We start from the raw sequence: 24,985 nt of genomic DNA, 5'->3' as shown, positions 1-24,985 counted from the left end.
CCAGTAGATAGTTGTATGCCATAGTTGCACATCCTTCCAGCTGCTGCTTGTGGGACGCGGCCTCAGCATGGCCGGAGAAGTGGTGCGTTGGTGCGCACCCGGGATCCAAACCTAGGCAGTCAGCAGCAGAGCGCGCACACTTAGCCGCTAAGCCACGGGGCTGGCCCAGAGACAGCTGTTTTAATCAACAAGACCTATGGAACTTTTTGACTTTTCAAATTGTATCATGTATAACATAGATGAAAATAACAATTTCAAAAACAGACAAAAGAATACATAAATAGTTTATGGATGCATAACTGCATATGCATATATAAAAGTATAATAATGGACTGGAAGGAAACCCACTAAACTCAAACAGTTGTTTTCTAAGGAAAGAGAAAGCGGGAGGAAAAATTGGACAGGTGTTGGTCAAAGGGGACATTAGCTAAATCTGTTACACTCTAATTTCTTAAAAAAAAAAAATAGGCTGAAAGGAAATACGATAAAATGATAAAAAAGAGTTGTTATTCCTGAGTAGTGGGAATATGGGTGTTTTTTAGGTTGTTCTTTGTGCTTTTCTATATCTTTTCAATTTCTTAGATTAAAAAAATACAAACAAAACTCAAGCTGGCAGAGAAAGGATTGGGGCAATGGACAGACTGCTTAAAAGAAGTTGGGACCACCAGAGGCAGGCCTCCCAACCTGGAAAGAACGACAGCTGAGTTTGAGAGTGGTAAAGGGGCCCCCAATGGAGCAGCTAAGGGCAGAGCCTGCCAGAGTGGTGAACACATGGAGACTTCTGTTCTCAGGGCAGCAGCCAGGCCACAGAGAGTCCCAAACCAAGGTGTTGGACCCTGAGGTGCTTCTTCCAGGGATCTAATTTAGGAGCTTTGGGTAGGAAAGTGGCGGCTGTGGCTCAGTCATGAGCTCTGGTGCTCCTCTAAAAACACTGCAAGATTTCTTGGTTGTGGGCGTGTCCGTAGTTCTGGACCTCCAGCTGCCAGCTGATGTCTGCATTCACAAAAGGTGGGCTCACAGTGCCCTCTAGTGGTTACAGAGTCTGTCAGCCTCCACAGCCAGACAGAAAAGTAATATTTCTCACTTAAAAGCCCAGAATAGGGCCGGCCCGGTGGCTTAGCGGTTAAGTGCGCGTGCTCCGCTACTGGCAGCCTGGGTTCGGATCCTGGGCGCGCACCGACGCGCCGCTTCTCCGGCCATGCTGAGGCTGCCTCCCACATACAGCAACTAGAAGGATGTGCAACTGTGACGTACAACTATCTACTGGGACTTCGGGGGGGGGGGAAAGGAGGAGGATTGGGAATGGATGTTGGCTCAGGGCCGGTCTTCCTCAGCAAAAAGAGGAGGAGTAGCATGGATGTTAGCTCAGGGCTGATCTCCCTCGCACACACACCCACAAAAACCATTTAAAAAAAAAAAAAAAGCCCAGAATAAACTCCCCCTACGTCCCATTCCCCATCCTTTACATAAGTATTCCCACTAAAGAAAGAAGAGATGGAGGGAATGTCCGTGGAGATGAAAAGAAGAGAGAAAACCATTAATATTTTCCTTATTTCAGAAAAGGTCATTAGACAACACTGATAATTTTATCATTTTGAATACTGTTGTTCGTAAAGGTTAAAACATAGCTTCTTACTGCTGAGAGAAGCAGTGATGGCAAGAATGAGTGAGGTAAGCAAGCACAAGGGGATACACTGCAGCTGGGGAGAAGACAACGCAGGAAACCTGGGTAGCAGGAAAAATCAAAGGTCAGAACCAAGAGTGGAAAGAGTGGACTTCCGAGTCAGGAAGACTGTGGGCCCAGTGTCTGTCATTTACTAGCTATGAGGTTGTGGGCAAGTCATTTTGCTTCACTAAGCTTGTTTCTACAAAAAGCTAGCTCCTCTAGTTGACTCTCTGGAGCCAGACGCCCTGATGGAATCCCAGCATTATCACTTACTGTGTGGCCTTGGGCAAACTATGGAAACTTTCTGTGCCTCATAGGTCTGTTGTTAATGAATATTGAGTTAATGCATATGAAGTGCTTGGAAGAGCCTAGCAAGTATTCAGTAAGAGTTAGCTATTAACATTATGATACATGTGTAAAGTACCTAGAATAGATCAGACCAGTATGTTAGTTCCTTTTCCCCTTCCCCTGGAATCTGGCTCTGGGCAAAATGCTTATGTCCCCATCTTGGGAGCTACTCCCCAAACAAGCCTGGTCAATACTCCACAATACCCTCTGAGTCTATGGGTACCACCCCCTTTCCTCCATGGGTCTCTTTCCCACATGATCCTGAGTCCTTGAAACCAGTTCCCAGTCTTCTGCTGGTAACTTGTTAGAGAAAGTGGGGCTAACAGGTTTCCCTCAGGGACGTCTGAATTCCTTTGGCCAAGGGAGGAAGCTGTGGATCACAATGCACCTGGTCCCACTAGCATCCCTTGTAGAAGGCAAGAGGCCCCTAGAGGTGGGGCTCAGGATTGTCTCAAGGAGCCATGCTCATCTACACTAGCAGGGGGACACTTGCTTCCAATTGTCACTCCAGGGGCAAGCTGCAGGTTCTTGCTCACTCATCTTATGAGCAGTGCACAGTGAGGCAGCTGTGGCCACAGGAGAGCTTTTGTCCATATAGAGCTGACTGGCCACGAAGGACAGCCAGCATATTAAGCTGACATCAGCCTGACATCTGTCAGTCATGACCTCATTAGCACCAAGCCCTTGGCCTTTCTGAACAGCCTGAGGAAGAAGTGGAAGAGAAATGAGATCAGGACCAGGTAAACAGTTAGGTTGAAACCAGGGCCTGTGGAAAAGAAGCACACCAAGAGTTTATACAAAAACCTTTTATTTACTGTTTATATTTCATCTCCCCATCCCTATCCCCCGATCTGGAACCCAGCCAGCTCCTAAGGCTTCCCGCTGTCTGGTTCTTGCAGTTGGGGCCTTGGGGACATGGTTGGGGGTTATGAGAGGTGGGAATCTCCTCACCCACCAGTTGTGGAAGTTGAAGGAAGCTTTCCTGCCTGGCTGCAGCTCCAGCAGCTTCCCAGGGTAGCCCCTTAAGTCAGAGGATCCATCCCCCACTGGATGGATATGAGGAAGAATTAACATGTGTCTCTCAGAGGCCCAGAGGCTCTCCGTCACTCACTGCTTCTATGCCATGCCAGGCTCTATAGCTGAACCAATCTGTCACCTGGAGGCGTAGCCCAGCAGCAAAGGGGTTGGGGATGGAGGGTGGGGGTGGAGAATGCAGCAGTTCTGAGTCCTAATCAACAAACAGGAAACAGGAGGAGGTTGGCCTGGTTGAACTGAAATGGGAAAGGGGAAGGAGGGTGCAGGAGAACACAGGAGGGTACTGGCCTGGGGTGAGGCCAGCTGGACACCTGTGAAGAGAGGTTACAGCTCCTATGGGAGTAGGCACTCCCAGCCCCACAACCACCTGGAAGAGGGAGAAGGGAGCCCTGTCTCCCCTTAGACAAAAGGCTAATGGCACAATGAACACTTCTGGTCTGAGAATGCCAGGAAAGGGCACCATTGGCACAGAAAAGGGCAGCTGGCCCTCATCTGCCAGACATGGGCTTGGCTGCCTCCCTGGCCATCACAGCCCCTCTGGGTGCTGTCAACCCTGCCTCCACCATAACTGCCCCACCACAAGCTCCACATACCCCATGACCCCGTTGGAGACTGATGCTGCCAGCCAGACTCCAGCTGGTGGGGCAGAAATAAGGACCCTGAGCTCCAGGGCCTATCCCTGGGTGAGGCCTACCCGTGGAGATGTCAGGACTCTTTCCCACAGTCCTGCTGCCGTGAGCCAGACATATAGAACTCTCCTGGGAGGGGACGGGGCCCTCAGGTTCTCTGGAAGTTGAGATCCTAGGGAAGCACACTCAGGGAGGGTGAAGAGCCTCAGACAGTTTTTGTTCCTCTTTCCTGTCCCAGGTCCTGCTCTCCAGGCTCAGAAGTCCGAGTCTGCATCCATGAGCTCTGCCTCCATCAGGTTGGTACGGGAGTGAATGGGCCCCAGCCCCTGCCGGCGGCCCTGAGCCCACGCCGTGGGGGCTGGGGCGCTGGGCAGAAACAGATCCTGCAGGGAGCTGGGCTCTGGACAGAAGGGGTTGGAGACCAGGGTCCAGGCTCCTTGTCGGCAGGAGTCCCCAGCTCCCCAGGCGCCTGTGGCCACCAGGCACTTCTGCCGGGGCAGCTGAGGCAGTCGAGGAATGGCACTGGAGGCAGGGGCAGGGGCGGGGTGGTGAAGCTCAGGGGGTGGCACCAATGGGCACACCTCCTTCTTCCGCTTCCTCCGCTTCTTCTTCCGGCCCAGGCGCTTCTCCAGCTCTGGGGAGATCTCAGCCTCCACCAGCCACAGATTGGCTTTTTCCTCTGGGGGCACTGACAGTGGGAGAGAGAACATGAGTCTGAGATCCTGGCTCTGTCCACATCACCCCTTCTCTCCTTGGACCCCCTACTCTTTGAGCTCTGGAACCCACAACTCTAGACCTCCAGTGCCTCAGCCCCACACTTTAGATCCTCCAGGGCCCTTCCTTCCTCCTCCCCTTCTGGCAGCCCCTGGTACTCCAGTCCCAGGAACCTCCAGCCTCTATGCCCCCCACCTTCCCACAGAAGCCTGAACCCCATACCTGGAGTTGCCACAGGGGTGACGGACACATCCTGGGGCAGTATGGCTCCTCTCCGAGCCACCATCTTGGTGACGTGCTGGGCCCAAGCAGAGGACACATCGGCTGAGGGCTCATTGATGTCAAAGGCCAAACCCGCTGTGGGAGTGGAAGGAAAGGATAAGGAATTGTGACTGCCAGGTTATCAGCACCATTCACCTTCCCCCAGCTGATGGCTCCCACTTGACTTAACACAGAAAGCCTGCCCTGGTAATCACAGTGACCTCTACCCATTCCTAATCTACCAATCTACCCAATCCAATCCCAAGAGGGGCCTCACTGGACCCAAAAATCCAGTCCCTGGAACCCTGACTTCCTCTGGCTCAGGGAGAACAACTCAGAAGACAGGAGGAGGAGGAGAGGGAGGTGAACATTTGGAACCAAAGCACAAGCAAGCAGACCCAGGGGCAGAAACAGAGGAGACTGGAGAAGAACGAGTGTGTCAGCGAGAGAGGCAGAGCCTTATTCCTCACAGCCTTCCAAACAGTCCCCGGTCCACACTAGCCTGGGAGGAAATGGGGCCCAGGCGCTGTGGGTGTTCAGTGGCTCTGGTGGAGGAAAGGGACTGAAGCTCACCCACAGGCCCGTCATGGGAGACGGTGTGCATGCTGAAGGAGAGCTCTTGGCCTGGGTTCTGCAGCAGCTCGCGCCGCTTGGAGAAGGCCTTGGCGATCATCTTGCTCTTCTTGATCCGTTTGGGCTCATCATCACTCTGACCGGTCAACCTGAGAGCAGAAAGGGGAGGGGAGGGGGAGTGGAGCAGCAGCTGCTTCCCATCAAATCTTGTGAAAGACCAGCAAATCCATTCCGTCCAGGGAAGGAGCCTCCAGAGGGCCTCAGGTCCCTCAGGGACTCTGAGGAGTAGAGGCCTTCTCTGCAAAGAAGGGGACCTAGAATACAAGGCTCCTGTGTGCCCAGTTCTCAAATCTTTCCACTCTTAAAAGATGCTGGCGGCTGGCTCAGCACTTGGCCGGTCTTCCCAAGGACAGGAGGTGTCACCAGAGGGCAGTGGTGAGCCACAGAAAAGGCAGCTTTAGGTGGCTCAGTGCAGACCCTTAGAAATCACACCTGCCCAAGGCTGTGCTGAGACGTAGGACCAGACAAAGCCTAAAGACGGGATGCAGAGGCTGAGTAAGGTGGCAGAGTCAGGAAAGGCTGGCTGCTGACCCCACCTGCACCAGGTGCGCCTCCAGATGAGCAGTGTGGCCTTGGTCCAGACCCAGGTGCTCATGGCAATGCCGGTTCCAAACATGGCAAACAAGTTGATCTTCTCCACCAGGAGGCTAGGACGATTCTTGATCTCACAGTCGGGGATGGGCTTCTTGGTGGGCAGCCCGATGGTCACATTGGCCTGGCACCTATGGTGAGGGGTAGTAAACAGGTGAGGCTTTGTGGGTCTGCTGGGTGGGTACCCAGACAATCAATCCAAAGACTTTCAAAAGAGATAAGCCCCACAGCACTGATTCGCAACGCTGGGTGCTCATTAGAGTCACCTGGGAGCTTTTACTAACTACTGATGTCTGGGCTGCACCCTAGATATTGTAATCAAATCTCTAGGGGACGGACTCAGGCATTGGTGTGGTTTAAAGCTTCCCACACTGGAAGCTGGAGCTTTTAAGAAAGAGTCTGGAGCAGTCAGGATGTGGCCTGGTGTCCATTTTAATGAGCATTTTAACTGCTGTTCCTGCCATCACAGGTGCTGCCCTTCTTTCAGCAGCTCAGACGCCTTACTCTCTCAGGTTCACCCTCATTGTGACACAAAAAAGCATAGGCAAAGCCAGCGAGCCCTAACAGGTTGTTAACCTGTCGTAGAGGGGCAACTACTTCTGTGTGGGGACTTAAGTAAGCTCTGCAAAAGAGTGCATGAGAAGTAAGGGAACAACTTCTGTGGCCAACATAGTCGGTCAGAAAAACCAAAACACGCGATGGCTTCTTCACAGTTACAAACGCACCAGCCAGCCAGCGGCTGGGGTAAGAGGGAAGGGCGGAGCTGACCAGGGAGTTGAGGGCTGTTTCCAAATTACAGGGCAACTGATATCTTGGGCGCCTAGAGCAAGACAGGCAGTCTCACCTGCCGTCTGAGGCAGGGACCTGGAAGACCCCTGCTGGACAGCAGAGGAGGGCCATCTCTGCAGTCCTGGCTCCAGCCCCTACCACTGCTGCCCCCAAGCCCCGGGGCCCCCACTCACAGCACGTAGTCTCGGAAGCTGCGCTCCCACTCAGCCTGGTTGAAGAAGTCGTAGAAGTGGCAGCTGAAGGTGATGAGCACAAAGCCAAAGGCCAGAAAGCCAAAAATACCTGTGGAGGGACAGGGGTGGGACAGGGCGTTACCAAGTGTGGCAGCAGCAGTGGGGAGGAAGGTGTTTGCCCTACTTGGGCCTGAAAGACGGTTGAGTCTGGGGTGAATTCGTGCTGGGCTCTCAGTTCAAGAACTGTATTCTCCAAAATAAGGAAAGATTTGAGAGGCTCTTGAGGCAACTGTGGGAGGGCCCCAGTGGGAGGGAAGTGGGCATGAGGAAGCAGTCTTGGCATGAACTTAAATTCTTCCATCTGAGAAGGCCCCCTCCTTCTGAGCTGCTACCACCAGCACCACCACCACACACACACACACAGCCTTGTCTTGTCCCCATGGCCGGTAACTTGTGCCACGACTTACTGCATCCTCCAAGACCCTTTCCAGGAGGGTGCAGTGTTGGGCTGGCCAGTACCTCAGGCCAAAGGCCCCACGGCCACTCACCGAGGCGCAGCATGGTCTCATTGATCTTGCTGGCAGCCTTCTCACTCAGCAGCCCAGGGTGGTTGCTCTTGATGGAGAACAGAGTCATGACTCCTGAACAGAAGAGAGACCTCAAACATTAGAAGGGGCAGGCTACTTTCCTGGGAGGGATGGGTGTGTGGCAGGGGAGGGTCCCTGGAATCCCAGGTCTGACTACTCCTATGCTGATTTAAAGCTTGGGGAACTGGAGACCGTGGAAAAATGGAGTGCAGCGGCAGCAGATGTGCCATGGACTGGAAAGACTGGGGCAGAGCGCAGACGGACAGTCCAGGAGAGAGAGAGAAGCACCTCGGTCCTGGCCTGGCTGCCCCTAAGTAAGACAGCCAGGTCAAAGCTGTGCCGCTGGAAAAGGCATAAAAAGAGACTCGAGAACAGCGCTGCCCAATAGAAATATAACGTGAGCCACATATACATCATCTCAAATTTTCTAGTAGCCACATTAAAAAAGTAAAAACACAAGTGAAACTAATTTCAATATATTTTATAAACAATATATCATTGTTTATTATATCATCATTTCAACATGTAACCCATATAACAATTATTAATAAGATAGTTCACTTTTTTTGTGCTAAGTCTGAAAGGCAGTGTGTATTTTGCATTTATGACACATCTCAGTCTGGACTAGTTTCAACACATGTGGCTGGTGGCTACCGTGCAGGACAGCACAGATACAAAACATAAATCAGAGGCCCAGACACTGCCAAAAAGAGGGAAAAGAGGTGGGTTGAACAGAAGGCTGACAGTGCAGGGGGAGGAAACTGAAGTTTACAACAAAAATGAGCTAAGAAGATACAGAGGCTTATTGTGGAGGTGGCAGATTGAGACAGGGAAATTAGGGAACAGAGAATCTGTGCATGTTGTGAAAACTGTGTGTGTGTGTGTGTGTGTGTGTGTTGTGGGCAGGAAGGAGATGAGAAACCAAGCTCCAAAAGACAGAGTATATATAAATTCCGGGTGCACACACACGACTGAAGGCCCTCAGCTGGTCCATGTGGACAAGATAGGTTACTCAGGGTGTTCACCACACCAGTGCATCTGGCCAAGGGCTGAGCAGAGGCTGGAACCCAGCCCAAGCTCCACTCAACAAGCTGTGAGCCCTGGCACAAGGCTCTGGAGAAAGGAGTGCATTTTTCTGGCCAGCACAAAGGTGCTGTCCCACACCAAGTGCCCATGGTGCTGTGTCTACCTACAGGGACTTCCACTTTGCACCAAGGCCCTCCGTGAGCCAGCTGAGGCCCCACTGCAAAGGCAGCGGAGCTGGCAGCTCCTAGCTCCTACTTACACAGAGCAGGTGCTCAGCACATTTTGTTGCCCAACCGGTCCTGGCCTGGTCCTCACTCACCTCGGATGAGGAAGTAACCTCCCACAATGAGCACCAAGCCAATTGGAGCCAGCACAAAGCCAGCACGGTATCGGTAGTTCTTATAGCCCACAAAACAGATGCCACTCACAGAGTCCCCATCCACCTGCAGCAGGAAGGGATGAGAGGGACAGAGTTGGTCACTGGCCCACTCACCCAAGCCCACTCCACTCAGGTCCCCAGCCCCCTACCAATCACTATACCTGGGCCACAGCAAGGATTGCCACAGTGAGGACAAAGGGGAGTGACCACGTGAGCAGGTGGAAGTAGGAGGTCTTGCCCGAAAGAGGTTGGTAGGTGGTGCCCAGGGCTTTGAAGGAGGTGTGCCAGGCATAGGTGAGGACCACAAACCAGACGACGCCAGCCATCAGGGCGTAGTACACAATGACAAAGATGATGACGCAGGACAGGGTCTCGTTGGAGCTGTGTAGACATGTGAGGTGTCACTTGGGGAGGTCATTCTGTACTCCCTCAATCAGGTCTCTCCACCCTGTCCCAAGACCCTTGACTTCTAAGGTCTGGAGGTTCCCTAGGAGAAAGGGCTTGGAGACAGGACTCAGGTCAGCTTTGAAGAGGATATAGAAGATGCCCCTTTGAACAGATGCAAACAATCAAGGTCCTGACATTGGAGACCTTGGGCACAACAAGGCAGAGCTGAATCCTACACTGAAGTCTGTTTCAAGTCCAACCTGTCCCTTTTGTGGTAAACACACACTTCAGCCTTCCTCCCCTCGCCCTCACCTCTGGGTCCCCAAGACACCTACGTGGGCTCCCCAAGCCTCATGGTGCCATCTGCACGGCAGACGATCTCCCGGCGGGCACCGTCCATGAACTGGGCCAGCCAACCAATGCTGCCCACAAAGAAACATGCATTGACGTAGAAGAGAATAACAGCAGGGTAGCGATTCGAATTCCGCCAGTCAGCCACAAATGTGGCCTAGAAGAGAGACGTGGGGCCCATTCTGTGAGGTTAGGGTTATTCTGCTGCTGTAGATGCCCCATCTGAACCCCAAGACCCCTCTTATCACGACCCTTCCCGGGGACCCCCGCTGAGTCTTTCTCTCCCCACCTCCCTCTCTGCTCCCAGAGCCCAGCCTCTCTCACTGACAGTCCGGCTCCCTTCCTACTCTACAGGCTGAGCGTCCTGGGTGCCCCCTCCCCTGACCCCTCTACCCGCGGGCCTGCCCTCAGCTGACCAGGGTGAAGAGCGTGCAGAGGCCCGTGACGGCCCCGAAGGCCGCGATGTAGCTGTGCATGTCCTGGTGCTCGGCCTCAGTGAAGAGCGGGTTCTGGCACTGGATCCCGCAGCCCTCCACGTCCTCGTACCAGCTCTTGGGGTTGTCGGTCCGAACCAAGGGAGCCTCACACTGGCCTGAGCTGTTGAACTTGATGTTCTGCACCTCATTCTGGTATGAGGGGAGGGAGAAGACAGTGCAAAAGGGAGCAGGAGGGTCAGGGCGACCTTTGGTTTAATGAGAAGCACAGGGGTAGATGGCAGAGTGGTTGAGAGCACGGGCGCTGGAGACAGCCGTCCAGGATTTGAATCCCAGCCTTGCCACTCAGTGGCTGGGTAGCCTGGGGCAAATTATTTGACCTCTCTTACCTCAGTTTCCCCATCTATGAGCTAGCAGTACATACTTCATGGTGTGGTTTAAGGATTAAATGAATAAACAGATATAAAATGCTTGTAATAGTATTTGGCAGGTAGTAGATAATAATATTAGCATTATTACCATCATTATTACCGTTATTATTATTATTATCATAGCTCTCCTTCACCACCCAGAACTAGATCACATTGCCATCTTGATGATTCTAGCTGTTTTACATGCCGGTGCCTTGACTCCCTAAATACATGATAAACTTCCCGGGGATAGATTCCTGTCATCCGTGACTCCCGTAACTGCCCAACATCTAACAAAAAGGGTGCTCAAAAATATTTGTTGAACACAAGTTATCTTTTATAAATAAACAGATAATCCCCGAGAGGCTGGCCCAGCCGGCCAGCTTCAGTTTGGGTTGTGGCCTGCTGACCCCACAGCTGCAGACTCGGGGTTTCCCAGGAGAGAAGGCTCTGGGCTCCCCTGCCCCTGCCTCCTGCTAGGCCCTGCACATCCCAGAAAGGCTGGACCTTGCCCCAGAGAGCACTCACCGGGCAGCCCTCAGGGAAGTGGTCGGGGGTGCAGCGCAGGAAGTTGGGCCAGCCCCGCTCCCTCTCCACGATGGCACAGGGGCCGCGGGTGGCCTGGCAGAGGGTGCGGCTGGGCAGCTCCACCCGGTTGTTCTCACACTTGGGCATGTACACAGCACACAGCAGGGGCTGGATCACTGCCCAGCAGCGGGGGGCGTTCCGGAGGCCTGGGGGATGGTGACAGTGTGGACACATTGCAGTGAAGAACCCTCCTCACTCTGACCCACAGACAGCTCACCCCCTGTTCCCCAGGCCTAAGGCATCCCTCTGTGCCACACACAGGCCAGTACTGCTCAGAGCTGTCAGGCACAGTGTTTCTCAACAGGGCATCTGGGCAGGACGGGTCTTCATGCTGCAGGACTCTCCCATGTATTGCAGGACACTGAGCATCCCTAGACGCTGCCCACTAAATGCCAATAGAATCCTAAGTCATTGTGACAACCAAAAAAATGTCCTCCCCACTCAGGGGTGGCAACTGGAAGAGGGCCTGAAGAGCAACTTCTGGGATGCTGGTAACATTCTTTTTCTTGACCTGGTAATGGTTACGTGGATGTATTCACCTCATGAAAATCAAACTTATGATCTGTGCACTTTTCTCTATGTATGTATAATTCAATTGAAGTTTTTAAAAAACAGCCGCCATTTCCAAATGCCCTGTTAGGGAGTGTTAGCACCTGTGGCTGAGAACCCCAGGGTGATTTACTTTTTACCTTTTCAGGGGCATTCTTAAAACCTTCTATAGGCTTCTTCCAGGGGCAAGGAGGGTTGTGGGACCCACCCCTCACAGGGCCCATGCACCAGAACCAGGAGATGTTTCCCCTCGCTCAGACCCCAGGACCCTTGTTCCTCTTACCAAGCTGTGGTGAGATAGAGAACAGGTGGGAGCTTAAGAAGAGGTAGTCAGGGGAGCCAGGTACTCCAAAGCCAGAGGAGGAAACGGGAAATCAGATGGAGAAAAACAGAGGAGGCTCTGTCCAGTGCAGAGGGAGGAAAGGTGTTGTCAGCAAGACAGAAACAAGCGGAGGTCTCCCGGCACCCCTGCCCCAGCCCTGGCCTCTACCCTGCTGCCCCCCTTCGCCCCTTCTGAATCATCCCCGCTTCAGGAACACCTATTTCTCAAACAAGAAAAAGAGGAGAAGCTTCTGAGGACATGAGAGCCAACAGGGGTGACTGCCACACTGCCAGGGTGGAGGTAGTGGGGGCAGATAATCACTCTTTTTAGGTGGGGGAGGCAATATAATAGAGGGATAAGGAGCATGGACACTGCAGTTAGCCTGCCTGGGTCCAGATCTGGGCTCTACCACTTCCTGGTTGGGTGATCTTGAGCAAATTACTTAATCTCTATCTCTAGCCTCGCTTGCCTCATCTGCGAAATGGGGATAATAGATTTAACCTCATGGAAGAGTTGTGAAGAGTGAGATAACGCATTAAATGTGCTTAGCACAGTACCTGTCATAGAGTAAGCACTCAGGAAATGTTAGCTGTTATTGTTACTTATCTGAGGCCCCTCACTGCTCATAGCTCTCACTATGACAGAGCCTATTCTAGGGGGGCAGAGCAGGTTCCTGTCACTTAAAAAGCCATATCCTGAAGCAACAGGTCCCAGACCTGATTCAAACCAGAATCACCTGGGGAACCCTTATCAGTCTAGATGGAGGGCCCACTCTCAGAAATGTTGACTGAGGGGGTGTGGGTGGAGAACACAGCAGGGGTTGGAGTAGGAGGAGGGTTTGCCTACACAGAGGCAGCACAGGGGAGTATGTGATAGAATTGTTCTCTATCTTGAGTGTAATGGTTGGTTACACAACTCTATGCATTTATCTAAACTCATAGAACTGTACAACAAAGAAAAAGTGAATTTTACTGGATGTTTATTTTTTTGTGTGTGAGGAAGAGTGGCTCTGAGCTAACATCCATTGCCAATCCTCCTCTTTTTGCTGAGGAAGATTAGCTCTGAGCTAACATCCATGCCAATCCTCCTCTTTTTTTTTGGCTGAAGAAGACTGGCCCCGGGCTCACATCTGTTCTTATCTTCCTCTACTTTATATGGGACGCCGCCACAGCATGTCAGGAGAAGCGGTGCATTGGTGCGCGCCAGGATCCGAACCTGGGCCGCCAGCAGCGGAGCACATGCACTTAACCGCTATGCCATGAGGCCAGCCCGTTACTGGATGTTTATTAAACAATAAATTTAAAATGGGAAGGAAGCTCCCTAGAGGAAGATGTATTCTAGAGGATCAGTAGGCAGTTAATTAATAAAAATATTGTATTATTTTCTGGATTTTGTGGGGGTTTTTTGTGGTAATTATCTGCTTTTAACAATGTGCAATTTGTTGTTTTTCTTTTTTTTCTCATTTTATTTTATTTTACTTTTATTTATTGTTTTTGTGTGTGAGGAAGAGTGGCTCTGAGCTAATATCCATTGCCAATCCTCCTCTTTTTGCTGAGGAAGATTAGCTCTGAGCTAACATCTGTGCCCATCTTGCTCTATTTTGTATGTGGGACACCGCCACAGCATGGCTTGATGAGCCGTGCATAGGTCCGCACCCAGGATCCGAACCTGCGAACCCCAGGCCACCAAAGCAGAGCACACAAACTTAACCACTACGCCACTGGGCTGGCCCTTTTTTTTCTCATTTTAAATATTGTTTCATACTTTAAAAATAAATTCCCTAAGGAAAAGACAGATTATTAAATAAATCCTCAAAGACAATTGAGGAGCCTTTTAGGGAAAAAATAAGTTGGATCTTTACCCCATTTTTCTTACATAAAAATAAATTCCAGATGAATCACTAATAACTATATTATTTTAAAAAATTAACATACTAAGTGAAAAGATGGGAAATGGTTTTTTAAATCTTGGAGTAGAGAAGACCTTTTGAAGTATGATATGAAACCCAGACGCTATGAAATAAAAGATTTAAAGAAACGGCCTCAGAAAAATAGATAAATTCAGCAGGGTAAAAAACAAAATCATAAGAAAAGCAACACACTGAGAAAATGTTTCCGATACATATCACAAGCAAAGAGCTAATTTCCTTATATGCGTAAAGCTCTCCTACATCAATAAGGAATTCCTAAGCCTATAGAAAAATGGGCAAAAGACAAACAGAATAGATCAGAGAAAATACAAACAGCCTTTAACACACAAAGAGCTGTTCAGTCTCACTCTTAATAAATGTGAAAAAAAAAACTACACTGAGATATAATTTTTTAATCTTTAGAGTGATAAAGATCAAGACATTTGAAAATGCTGTTTTGTCAAGAGTGTGGGGGAAAGTGGCACTTTTATATATTGTTGGTAGGAATAAAAATTAGGAAGCACTTGTGGAGACTATTTGGCATTATCTATCAAAATTTTATACTAGCAATTCCACTTCACATGTTCACCAAGATAATATATAAGATTATTCATTGCAGCACTGTTTGTAACAGCAAGAGTAGAAACAGCCCTGAATGCATATCTTTCAATAGGAGACCAGCTAAATAAAATATCATACATCAATATAATAGGATATTATTTCTATTTGCATTGAATGATTTGCAAATAGAATGATTTGCATTGAAATGGAACTATCTCCAATACATCTTGTTAAATGGATGCAGTTGAGCGGAGAGCAGCCCAGAGAGCATGCTACTACTGGTTGTGGGATGAAAAAGACTAAGGACACATCTACATTTGTACATATGTTGGACATCTCTAAAAGGACACACAAAAATCCATGTTGCCTCTGGGAAGGGAAAATGGGTAGCTGGAAGCAGAAGTGGAGGGATGTAACTTTTGGTATTTATGAATTTTGTACTGTGCATATCCTACCTATTTTTTAAAACTAATTAAGCCTAAAAAAATAAATATGCAAATTACTGAGGTGGAAGAAGCTCCCCAGAGAAGAAGAGAAGGGAATGAAAGTGAAAACAGGAAGAAAGAGGACATCAACTTTATCTGTATTGTTTTATTTCTTTTAGTTTAATAAAATATGAAACAAAAAGAACAAATAGGGACACAGGTGTTATATTAGTCTCTGCATTTTTCTATATTCATAGACTTTTTTTTTTAATTTTTATTTATTTATTTATTTGTTCCCCCAAAGCCCCGGTAGACAGTTGTATGTCATAGCTGCACATCCTTCTAGTTGCTGTATGTGGGACGCGGCCTCAGCATGGCCGGAGAAGCGGTGTGTCGGTGCACGCCCGGGATCCGAACCCGGGCCGCCAGCAGTGGAGCTTGTGCACTCAACCACTAAGCCATGGGGCTGGCCCATAGACTTTTTTTAATTGTGAAATTTTTGGTGTGCATTATTGTTTGTCAGTCACCATATAAATGCATCCCTCCACCTTTTGTGCCCACCCCCCAACCCCCTTGCCCTGGTAACCACCAAACAGGTCTATCTGTCCGTGTGTTGGTTTATCTTCCACATATGAGTGAAATCATGCAGTGTTTGTCTTTCTCTTCCTGGCTTATTTCACTTAACATAATACTCTCCAGGTCCATCCATGTTGTTGCAAATGGGACGATTTTGTCTTTTTTTATGGCTGAGTAGTATTCCATGGTATATATATACCACATCTTCTTTATCCAATCATCAGTCGAGGGACACTTGGGTTGCTTCCATGTCTTGGGTATAGTGAATAATGCTGCAACGAACATAGGGGTGCATAAGCCTCTTTGGATTGTTGATTTCATATTTGTTGGGTAGATACCCAGTAGTGGGATAGCTGGATGATAAGGTTTTTTTTGTGTGTGTGTGAGGAGGACTAGCCCTGAGCTAACATCCGATGTCAATCCTCCCCCTTTTTTTTTTCTTGAGGAAGACTGGCCTTGGGCTAACATCCATGCCCATCTTCCTCTACTTTATATGGGACGCCGCCACAGCATGGCTTAACAAGCAGTGCGTTGGTGCACGCCCGGGATCCGAACCTGTGAACCCCAGGCCGCTGAAGTGGAGCACACGCACTTAACCACTGCACCACTCAGCCGGCCCCTAAGGTATTTCTATTTTTAATTTTTTGAGGAATCTTCCTACTGTTTTCCATAGAGGCTGCACCAGTTTGCATTCCCACCAGCAGTGAATTAGGGTCACCATTTCGCCACAGCCTCCCCAGCATTTGTTGTTTTTTGTCTTGCTGATTATAGCCATTCTAATGGGTGAAAGATATCTTAGCGTGGTTTAGATTTGCATTTCCCTGATGATTAGTGATGCTGAGCATCTTTTCATGTGCCTATTGGCCATCTGTATATCTTCTTTGGAGAAGTGTCTGTTCATTTCCTCTGCCCATTTTTTGATCAGGTTGTTTGTTTTTTTGTTGTTCAGTTGCATGAGTTCTTTATATATTACGGAGATTAATCCCTTGTCAGATATATGGTTTGCAAATATTTTTTCCCAGCTGGTGGGTTGCCTATTCATTTTGATCCTGGTATCATTGGCCTTGTAGAAGCTCTTTAATCTGATGAAGTCCCACTTGTTTATTTTTTCTTTTGTTTCCTTTGTCTGAGTAGACATAGAATTCGAAAAGGTCCCTTTATGGCTGATGATGAGCAGTGTACTACCTATATTTTCCTCCAGGAGTTTTATAGTTTCAGGTCTCACCTTCAGGTCTTTGGTCCATTTTGAGTTAATTTTTGTGTGTGGTGAAAGAAAATGGTCTACTTTCATTCTTTTGCATGTGGCTGTCCAGTTTTCCCAGCGCCATTTATTGAAGAGACTTTCCTTTCTCCATTGCATGTTCTTAGCTCCTTTGTCAAAGATTAGCTGCCCATAGATGTGAGGTTTTCATAGACTTTTTAAAATAACATTTGCCACAGTTTAAACGTTAAAAAAGATTTTGTATGTGTGTGATTCTGATGACCAGTCAAGTTGAAAACCATTGTTCTCAGGTTAGTTTCACATTAGAAAATTCAATCAATACAATTTACCACATTAACAGTTTAAAGAAGAAAAAAGTCATATGATCATCTCAATAGATGCAGAAGAAGTAGTTGATAAAATTCAACATCCATCCATGATAAAAAGAATAATTGGCAAATTAAGAATAGAAGAAAACTTCCTTAATCTGATAAAATGTAACTACAAGAAACCTACACCAAATATCATATTTAATGATGAAAGGTAGAAAAGCTTTCTCTTTAGAATGGAGAAAATGTCAAGGACAAAGGATGCTGCTACTATTACCACTTCTATTTACCAACGTCCTGGAGGTCTTAAATAGTGCAGTAAGTCAATAAAGATGAAAAGATATACGGCTTGAAAAGGGAGAAACAAAACTCATTCACAAATGAGATGACTATCTGTGTAGAATAAATTTTTTTAGCTAGTTTACTGGATTCAAAATCAGTTGGATTTCTATACACCAGCAACAAATAGAAAATGGAATGTTAAAGGTACCATTTATAATAGCATAAAAGATATCAAATATCTAGGAATAAATCTAACAAATGATATTTAAAAACTCTCTGCAGTAAACTGTAAAAAATATTGAGAAAATGAAAGAAGATCTAAATAGACAGAAATATATAATGAAATGATTGGAAGACTCAACATTGTAAAGACGTAATTTTTTTTCCAAATTAATCTATGTACTCAATGTAATTCCAATCAAAACCACCAACAAATATTTTTATATTAAAACACAAAGGGTCAAGAACAGCCCAGACTCTCTATTAGATACTGCCATACTATAGAGTAGACGTTCTTAGCCTGGAGTTCACAAAGGATTCTTGGAGAGAATTTAGGGGTCCATGAACTTGAATGGGAAAAAAATTACATCTAACTGGAAATTTAGCCTTTCCTTAAATTATGAATGTAAGCAACATACCACAGTGATGTTAGCAGTACCTGTGGCTTTGTCACAAATGGAAATCAGATATTTTTGTTGCAGATATCTCAAAATATTGTTACTGCTCATCACCACTTCGACATTATTGTGGTTATTAACCCACACTAGATCTTATTTAGTGTATTACTAAAGAAGCACATGTGTATTAAATCACAAACTTGTTTTTTTAATATTTTATAGCTATATTTCAATATAATTTATTTCCTTTATAATCCTATATGCCTCTTTTCAATCCTATGTGTTTTACTTTATGAATTAAAAAATATTATACTGAGAAGGATCCCATAGGTTTTAACAGACTGCCAAAGAGGTTCATAGCTCAAAGAAGGTGAACAACCATGCTATAAAGATTTCATAAGTAAGATGGTGTGATATGGGCAAGGGATAGACAAATAGACCTATGGAACAGAATAAAGATCCCAGAAACAAATATATATTACGGCAGAGCAGTGGAGAAAGGATATTCTTTTTAACAAATGATGTTGAGACAATATACATGAAACTGAAGTTCTAAAAAAATCAACTCCAGGTGAATTATATGCATAAAATGAAAAGAAAATATATAAAGTTTTGAGACGATAACATAAGAATAAATTCATGACTTTCTGATATCAAAGGACTTTTTAAAATGAGACACCATAAGCACTAATCACAAAAAATTTTGATAAAAGATTACCTTCAAGTTCAAAACTTCTGTTCAACAGAAGACACAAAGAGAATGAAAAGGTAAGCCACAGAATAGAAAATATTTTCAATACATATAACCAATAAAAGACTCATATCTAGAATATATAAAGAACTCTTACAAATCTTATAAAAATGACAGACAGCCCTATAGAAAAATGGGCCAAAGATTTGAACAGACACCTCACAAAAGAAGAAATCCAAATGGCCAGTAAACATTTGAAATGGTGTTTAATCTCACTAGTAATCAGGGAAATGCAAATTAACACCACAAATACATACCACAACATAGCCACTAGATTGGCAAAAATTTTAAAGGCTGACAATACCAAGTGTCAGGACTCATATGGAACGACCGTGATTCTCTTACAGGGCTAATGGGAGTATAAAGTGGCATAATCCCATTGAATAACTGTTGGGTATTATCTGGTAAAGCTGAAGGTATACACGCTCCATTATCTAGCAATACTACTCCTCTAAGTACGTACCTAGAGAAACTTGACCCAGATGCACCAGGATATACAGAGAAGAATTCTCACAGCAATGTTATTCACAGTGGCCAAAAACTGGAGAAAACTTAAATGTTTAACAACAACAAAATGGATAAATAAATTGTGATATATTCATACAATGGAATACTATTCAGTAATGAAAAAAAGTGAGGTGCAATAACATGGATGAATCTCATAAAATAATGTAGATCAAAAGAGGCAAGACATAGAAGAATACACACAGCATGATTCTATTTGTATAAAGTTCAAAGACGTGCAAAACTGAAACACACTGTTTAGGGATTCCAAAACTAGATGGTAAAACTATAGAGGAAAAAGGAAATGATTATCAGAAACATCAGAGTAGTGGTTACTTCTAGAAAAAGAGAGAGGAGGATATGACTGGAAGAGACAAGGGAGATTCTGAGGGGCCAACCATGGTCTAGTTCTTGACTGGGGTGTCACTTCATAATTATTTGTTATTTAGTACCTCTGTTTTTTATGCACTTCCTATATATGTGCTACATTTCACAATTAAAAAGTTAAAAATCTGAAGCAAAAATGAAAACTTGGGCCAGGGGGTGTTTTTCTGTATTTTTATACTTTCCCAAAATATGTATTTTTTAACTGATTCTGATCATCAGCCAGGTTTGGGAACAGCTCTAAGGAAATTCTTCCTGATCTGCCCCTACAAATAACCCACCATCACCAACAACATCCCTCTTCTCATCTCTCAACTCGATGTCTGAGAGGCAAACAAGAAATTCCTCTCAGCGCCTCTGGCTCTTCCACTGGCTGCCCCCAGCTGGGTGACAGGGCCACATGCCCCTGTGCACACACAGAGCACAGCAGTGGTCAAACAGGCTACGTGCTGGCTCTCAGGGACCTATTTCCCTCGCCAGACACAGGCCTTCTTGCCCCATTTACCAACCAGATTTGGCCAAAGGTGGACCATGGCCTGGATATTATGTTTGTCTGGTCAGCTTGGAACGCCTGAGAGGAGACATTTCAAGCTATAGTAGGGGAAGATGCTGCGGACCTGAAGAAGCTCAAGTTCAGAGCTGAAAGATACAGGAGAGACCTGAGTTCTATACAAACCTAGAAACTGGCCCAACCTGAGATAAACTTGCTTACTCAATGGTATCCTTCCAAAGTCTCAGCAGTCTGGGCAAAGGAAGCACATAGTGGCCACCTTGCTTCAGCAACTCCTGTTTCCAGATCTGCTGGGAATCTCCACATAGATGTCCAATGAGCACCTCTAATTCACTGGCCAAAACTGACCCATACTTTCTTCCTAAATCTACTCTTCCTCTAACATTCTCTACCTTAGTGAAAGGGAATGGGACCACTTCCATCCAAGCCTGAAACCTGGGTCCTCCTGCTGGCTTACGCCCTCCATCCAACTCACCAGCACGTCCTATTGGTTCTAGTGCTGAAACTCTGGGATCTGTTCACTTCCTCCAGTCTGTTACACCATCCTGACCGCCATCATCTCTCACTTGGACCACTTCAACCATCCCCTAAACAAGCAAACAGGCCCTAGGCTTTCCCTTCTCCCATGGCTTCTTCACACAGCAACCAAAGAGATCCTGCTAAAATGCAAATATGATCACACCTCTTCCTTACTTAAATGCCTTCAATGGCTCCTTTTCTCTTCTGGATAACATCCAAACTTCTTAATATGGGGTATGAATCCCTTTTTTTCCTTTTTCTTTTCTTTTCTTTTTTTTTTTTTTTTGTGAGGAAGATCAGCCCTGAGCTAACATCCATGCTAATCCTCCTCTTTTTGTTGAGGAAGACCGGCTCTGAGCTAACATCTATTGCCAATCCTCCTCCTTCTCCCCCCACCCCCCAAAGCCCCCGTAGATAGTTGTATGTCACAGTTGCACATCCTTCTAGTTGCTGTATGTGGGACGCAGCCTCAGCATGGCCGGAGAAGCGGTGCGTCGGTGCGCGCCAGGGATCCGAACCCGGGCCGCCAGTAGCAGAGTGCGCACACTTAACCACTAAGCCACGGGGCTGGCCCCGAATCCCTTTATTTTCTAATTCTGTAGGTCTTACCTCCTATAATTCTATCCCTCACACACTTTGATCCAGCTCTACTGAAATTCTTATATCTCTTTAAAAGTACCAAACCATCCCCCCTCTACACCTTTGTGCATGCTACTTCCTCTTCCTATCCCTTCTCACTCAACCCTTCCTTGGCCCAGGTTATTCCTACTTATTTCTCAGGTCATGGGTTAAATGTCAGTTCCTCTGGGGATCTTCCTTTGCTCACCAAAGTCCTCTGTGTTTCTTAAGCACACTACCATGTCACCATAGCTTTCACAGGTAATACTAAAGCCTGTTTAATTGTCTGTCTTTCCCTTGATGGTAGGGATCATGTCTGTATTCTTCATCTTTATATGCCCCAGAACCTGACCAGGATGTCATGTAGCAAGCACCCAATACCTAACTGAATGAGTGGATGGCTGTGTACTCAGAGCTCTGAGGCTTTAAAGAAAAGTGAAGAGCAAGTCTGTACCTTCAAGAGTTTACAAATGAAGACTACCTAGATCATCTTCATCCTTTATCCATAAAAACATCTCCAAGAGCCAGGTGACACTGACCATGTCTAATGCCAAATCAAGACCACTAACTCAGGACAGGACAAATCACTAGCCAGAGGCTCCCAGCTGAAGGCCTGTCTGTGATTCTCACACTTGGCTTCGGTTCAGTCTACCCACCCACTGACCCAGTTCCCACCAACACCTGCTTCTGGCCCTACTTCATAGAACATCCAGGAGAAAGACCCAAAGCAGAAAGAGAACAACCCGAACACACATGGGAATGGGACTGAGCTGAGAGATGATGGGCGGCAGCAGAGAAGAGCTCAGAGTGAACTAAGGACCTAGGCTCAGTGCTGGTGCCTCTGCAGGACCCTGCCCCACCAGAGGCACAGCTAGTGAAGTTTGAACCTGCACAGCAAGTAGACGGTCCTAACTCCTAAACTCTCCTACCAAAACCACTTCTGCATGCTCAGCAGCTGCTCCCAGGAGTATGGGCTGGAAAGAGGTTCATACCCTTCCTCCTTGATTTGATGGTAACCACAGAAGGGCAGCTTCACCTAGGCATTTCACTTAGGAGCATTCAACCATGGGCTGCCAAAAAAAAAAAAAAGAGAGAGAGAGAGAGAACGAGAGAGAGAATATTCTCTCATAGTGTGAGCAACTCAGAACTGGGTGAGATTCTAGCACTGAGAGATTTGGATTTTCCATATAGCTGGCTCCTAAGTGCAAACTTAAGCCTTATTTCAGGAAATACTCAAAGAAACCTTGTTTAAACCTTTCTTTTGTGTTCCTTTTTTTATTCTTTCTGTCTTCTGCTCTTTTGCATTTATGTAACTTGAGACTAAAATTATATTTTCTATGTATACTTTCTTATATACTGTACATTACTAAATGTTACACATTTATACAAACATATTACCATAAAAAGAGCTTATATGCAAGGTCACAAAGACCTTATGTTATGATAATTTATGGATTTTTCTCTTTTTTTTGTGAGGAAGATCGGCCCTGAGCTAACATCTGCCAATCCTCCTCTTTTTTTGCTGAGGAAGACTGGCCCTGGGCTAACATCCATGCCCATCTTCCTCCACTTTATAGGGGACGCCGCCACAGCCTGTCTTGACAAGTGGTGCGTCAGGGCGCACCCGGGATCCGGTCCGGCAAACCCCGGGCCGCCACGCGAAGCGGAGCGCACGCACTTAACCTGTTGCGCCACCCGGCCGGCCCCTGGATTTTTCAAAGCTAGTGCTGATTACACATGGTTTCTGCCTATGTGCTAACTTTAGAACCCGATACCCACAAAGGATGTAGTTCCACCATGGGTACCATCCTCCAAGTTCCTCCTCTGGCAGCTGCACCAAGCCAGGAATGGTATGGCTTTGTCTTACATCCGGCAAAGATTCTGAGAACTCTAGTGGCCAAGTTGACAATGACAGGCAGCCTACATACAGTCCTCCCTAATCAGATCCTCATCAGCCCCCTGGGCAGAACTGGGAGGTGGGACGCTAGAGGCCTGTCAACGAAGGAGGTTGCCAATCTGCTCCTGACTTTTGATTTTATTTGCTTTTTCAAGGACAGTTTTGGAATCACACTGGCTAGAAGCAAGAAATGACAGGGCCAGTTCCCTTCCCCAGCCCTCTTCAGGCCTTCAGCCCAGAAGAGTGACAGGTGGAAAGATAATCCACTCCACACTGCTAGGGAAGGACCTGTCTGGGTTCAGTCTGCAGTTTTCAGGACCAGCCATAATCTCACTTTGAGGAGAGGGCTCTGGGACTTCAGACCACCATGGAAATACCCACAGGCTCTCAACATCCCATACTTAAGTGTCCTTCCGCAGCCCTAACCAGCTTGAGGATCCAAACTTCCAAATAACACGTAAGCAATCATTAGAATAGTCTCATTCCTTCACAACCTCAGACAAGGATCAGAGTCCCCATTTTTCAGATGAGGAAACTGTGAAACCTCCTGTGAAAGCAAGACAAGATCACAGTTCTCTCGACTTCCTGTCTCCCAAAACAAGATTTCTGCAACTTTTTGGTTACCTTTTAATTACTCATCACCAAGGGGTTTCTTTTTCTTCACAAATTTCACTGAATTCTTTCCCCCCACACTCTCCTTCAATGCCTAAATCTTCTACCCCCATCTTTCCCTTTTTCCTCTCCAACTCGATTTCCCGGTCCCTTCTTCAAGGTCTAATCACCGCCTTGAACGCCCGAGGACTCTTGAACCCAGAGCGGCACTTAGCTGGAGCATCTCCCCTTTTTACAAAATGTCCTTTTCTGTGGCTCAGAGCCCCCTCCTCTCGGGCCGCTCATTCCCCCTCATCCCTTGCTCACCCACTCTGTTCAGGTCCTTTGTGACTGGCTTCCTCAATTTCCTCGCCCTCCGCCCCTCATCACCGAGGGTCCCATCTTGCACGCAGCCTGCCCCCAATGTTTCAGACTATTTTCCTCCAACTCTCCCGGGTGCAGCTCCCGCCCTCTCCAAAGCTCAGGCCTGACTGAGCCTGTTCTTTCCAAGAGGCCCCGCATCCCACCACTGCAGTCCCCCGGCTCCAGCTCCCGCGCGCTTACCCGACCAGAGCACGAGCTTGCCGTGCGCTTCCTCCTGGGAGTCCGAGTCCCCGGCCAGCAGCGTGGAGGTGGCCCCGTAGGGTAACGCCGAGCCCAGGCACACGTTGTAGCGCAGCGGCTCGCAGGGGGCGGCCCGGCCGCAGTGGCTTAGCAGCGGCGGAGGGCCCGTCACGGCCGCGCTCCTTCTCGCGCTCCCGCCCGCGCTCCGCGGCCCAGGCCCGGTCGCGTTCCCGCTCAAGGCCGCCCCCCGGCCCGGGCCCCCCAGCAGCAACAGCAGCAGCCCCAGGAGCTGGAGCTTCGGCCCCCGCGCGAGGCGGGCAGAGGCCATGGCCAAACCCGCCAACTCAGCAGAAGCCCCGGCGCCCTCGCCCGCTCCCCCGAGCCCCTGGCCACACGCGCAACCCTTGGGGCCGCGGAGGCGGCTCAGGCGACCTGTACGCCCAGCGAGTCCGGTGCCAGGGCCCCCCGGACGCTCCGCGCGCCCCGGGCCCTCCGCGCCCAACTTCGCAAACTTTGGAACCCGGGGCCCATGTTGCGCCACAGAGGCCCCAGCCGGGATGCACTACTCCCTACCCCCTCGCCTGGCAATCCAAGTTGTCTTCAGCCCCGGGAGCCCTCTGGGCCCCCAATCTCCAGCCCCATTCCCTCTCCCACCATGAAAACCACCTCCCGGCCCCGGGATGGAGGCCTGGCGCAGGCCGGGCTGCGGGACTATGTCCCTGGCTCCGCCCGCGCGCCAGCCCGCGGCCCAGCAGCCACCTTCGCCCCAGCGCGCCGCAGCCCCCCGATTTCTCCCCGCCGACTACCCGGCTCCTTTGTTGCTCTAGCTCGCTCGGCTCTCTGGAATGCACGGGCCTCGCTGAGCCAAGCCCGG

At 48.1% G+C, this 24,985-nt stretch overlaps 1 protein-coding gene and 1 long non-coding RNA gene across 3 annotated transcripts in view; one reads left to right on the top strand and one right to left on the bottom strand.

Moving 5' to 3' along the window:
- LOC147918268 (uncharacterized) overlaps positions 1–10,013 on the top strand; it is a 13,057-nt gene extending 3,044 nt beyond the window's left edge. For both annotated transcript variants that reach the window (XR_015552175.1, XR_015552174.1), the window contains exons 3-4: positions 3,917–3,974; positions 7,602–10,013. This is a non-coding gene — a long non-coding RNA (uncharacterized LOC147918268). The remainder of the gene's footprint in view (positions 1–3,916; positions 3,975–7,601) is intronic.
- Positions 2,806–24,985, bottom strand: SMO (smoothened, frizzled class receptor). The gene is made up of 12 exons (XM_004418698.3): positions 24,112–24,985; positions 10,942–11,147; positions 9,986–10,195; positions 9,554–9,726; positions 8,993–9,212; positions 8,772–8,895; positions 7,388–7,480; positions 6,840–6,948; positions 5,823–6,008; positions 5,227–5,375; positions 4,615–4,749; positions 2,806–4,366 (listed from the first exon to the last, which is right to left on the bottom strand). The coding sequence occupies exons 1-12, from the start codon at positions 24,437–24,439 to the stop codon at positions 3,933–3,935; spliced, it is 2,367 nt and encodes a 788-aa protein (XP_004418755.1). The 5' UTR covers positions 24,440–24,985; the 3' UTR covers positions 2,806–3,932.

This window comes from Ceratotherium simum, chromosome 1, assembly GCF_057802395.1.
Source record: "Ceratotherium simum simum isolate JZ-2026a chromosome 1, ASM5780239v1, whole genome shotgun sequence".
In the NCBI taxonomy this organism is placed as follows: domain Eukaryota; kingdom Metazoa; phylum Chordata; class Mammalia; order Perissodactyla; family Rhinocerotidae; genus Ceratotherium; species Ceratotherium simum.
The sequence above is the reverse complement of the archived record's forward strand: the minus strand, read 5'-3'. Positions and strand labels throughout refer to the sequence as shown.

Coding starts and splice junctions, on each gene's coding strand:
- SMO (XM_004418698.3), bottom strand. CDS start 24,439: ATGGCCTCTGCCCGCCTCGCGCGGGGGCCGAAGCTCCAGCTCCTGGGG. Junction 8,896..8,992: donor CAATCCTTGCTGTGGCCCAG/GTATAGTGATTG, acceptor TTCCTGCTGCAG/GTGGATGGGGACTCTGTGAG. Junction 4,750..5,226: donor CTCCCATGACGGGCCTGTGG/GTGAGCTTCAGT, acceptor CCACTCCCACAG/CGGGTTTGGCCTTTGACATC.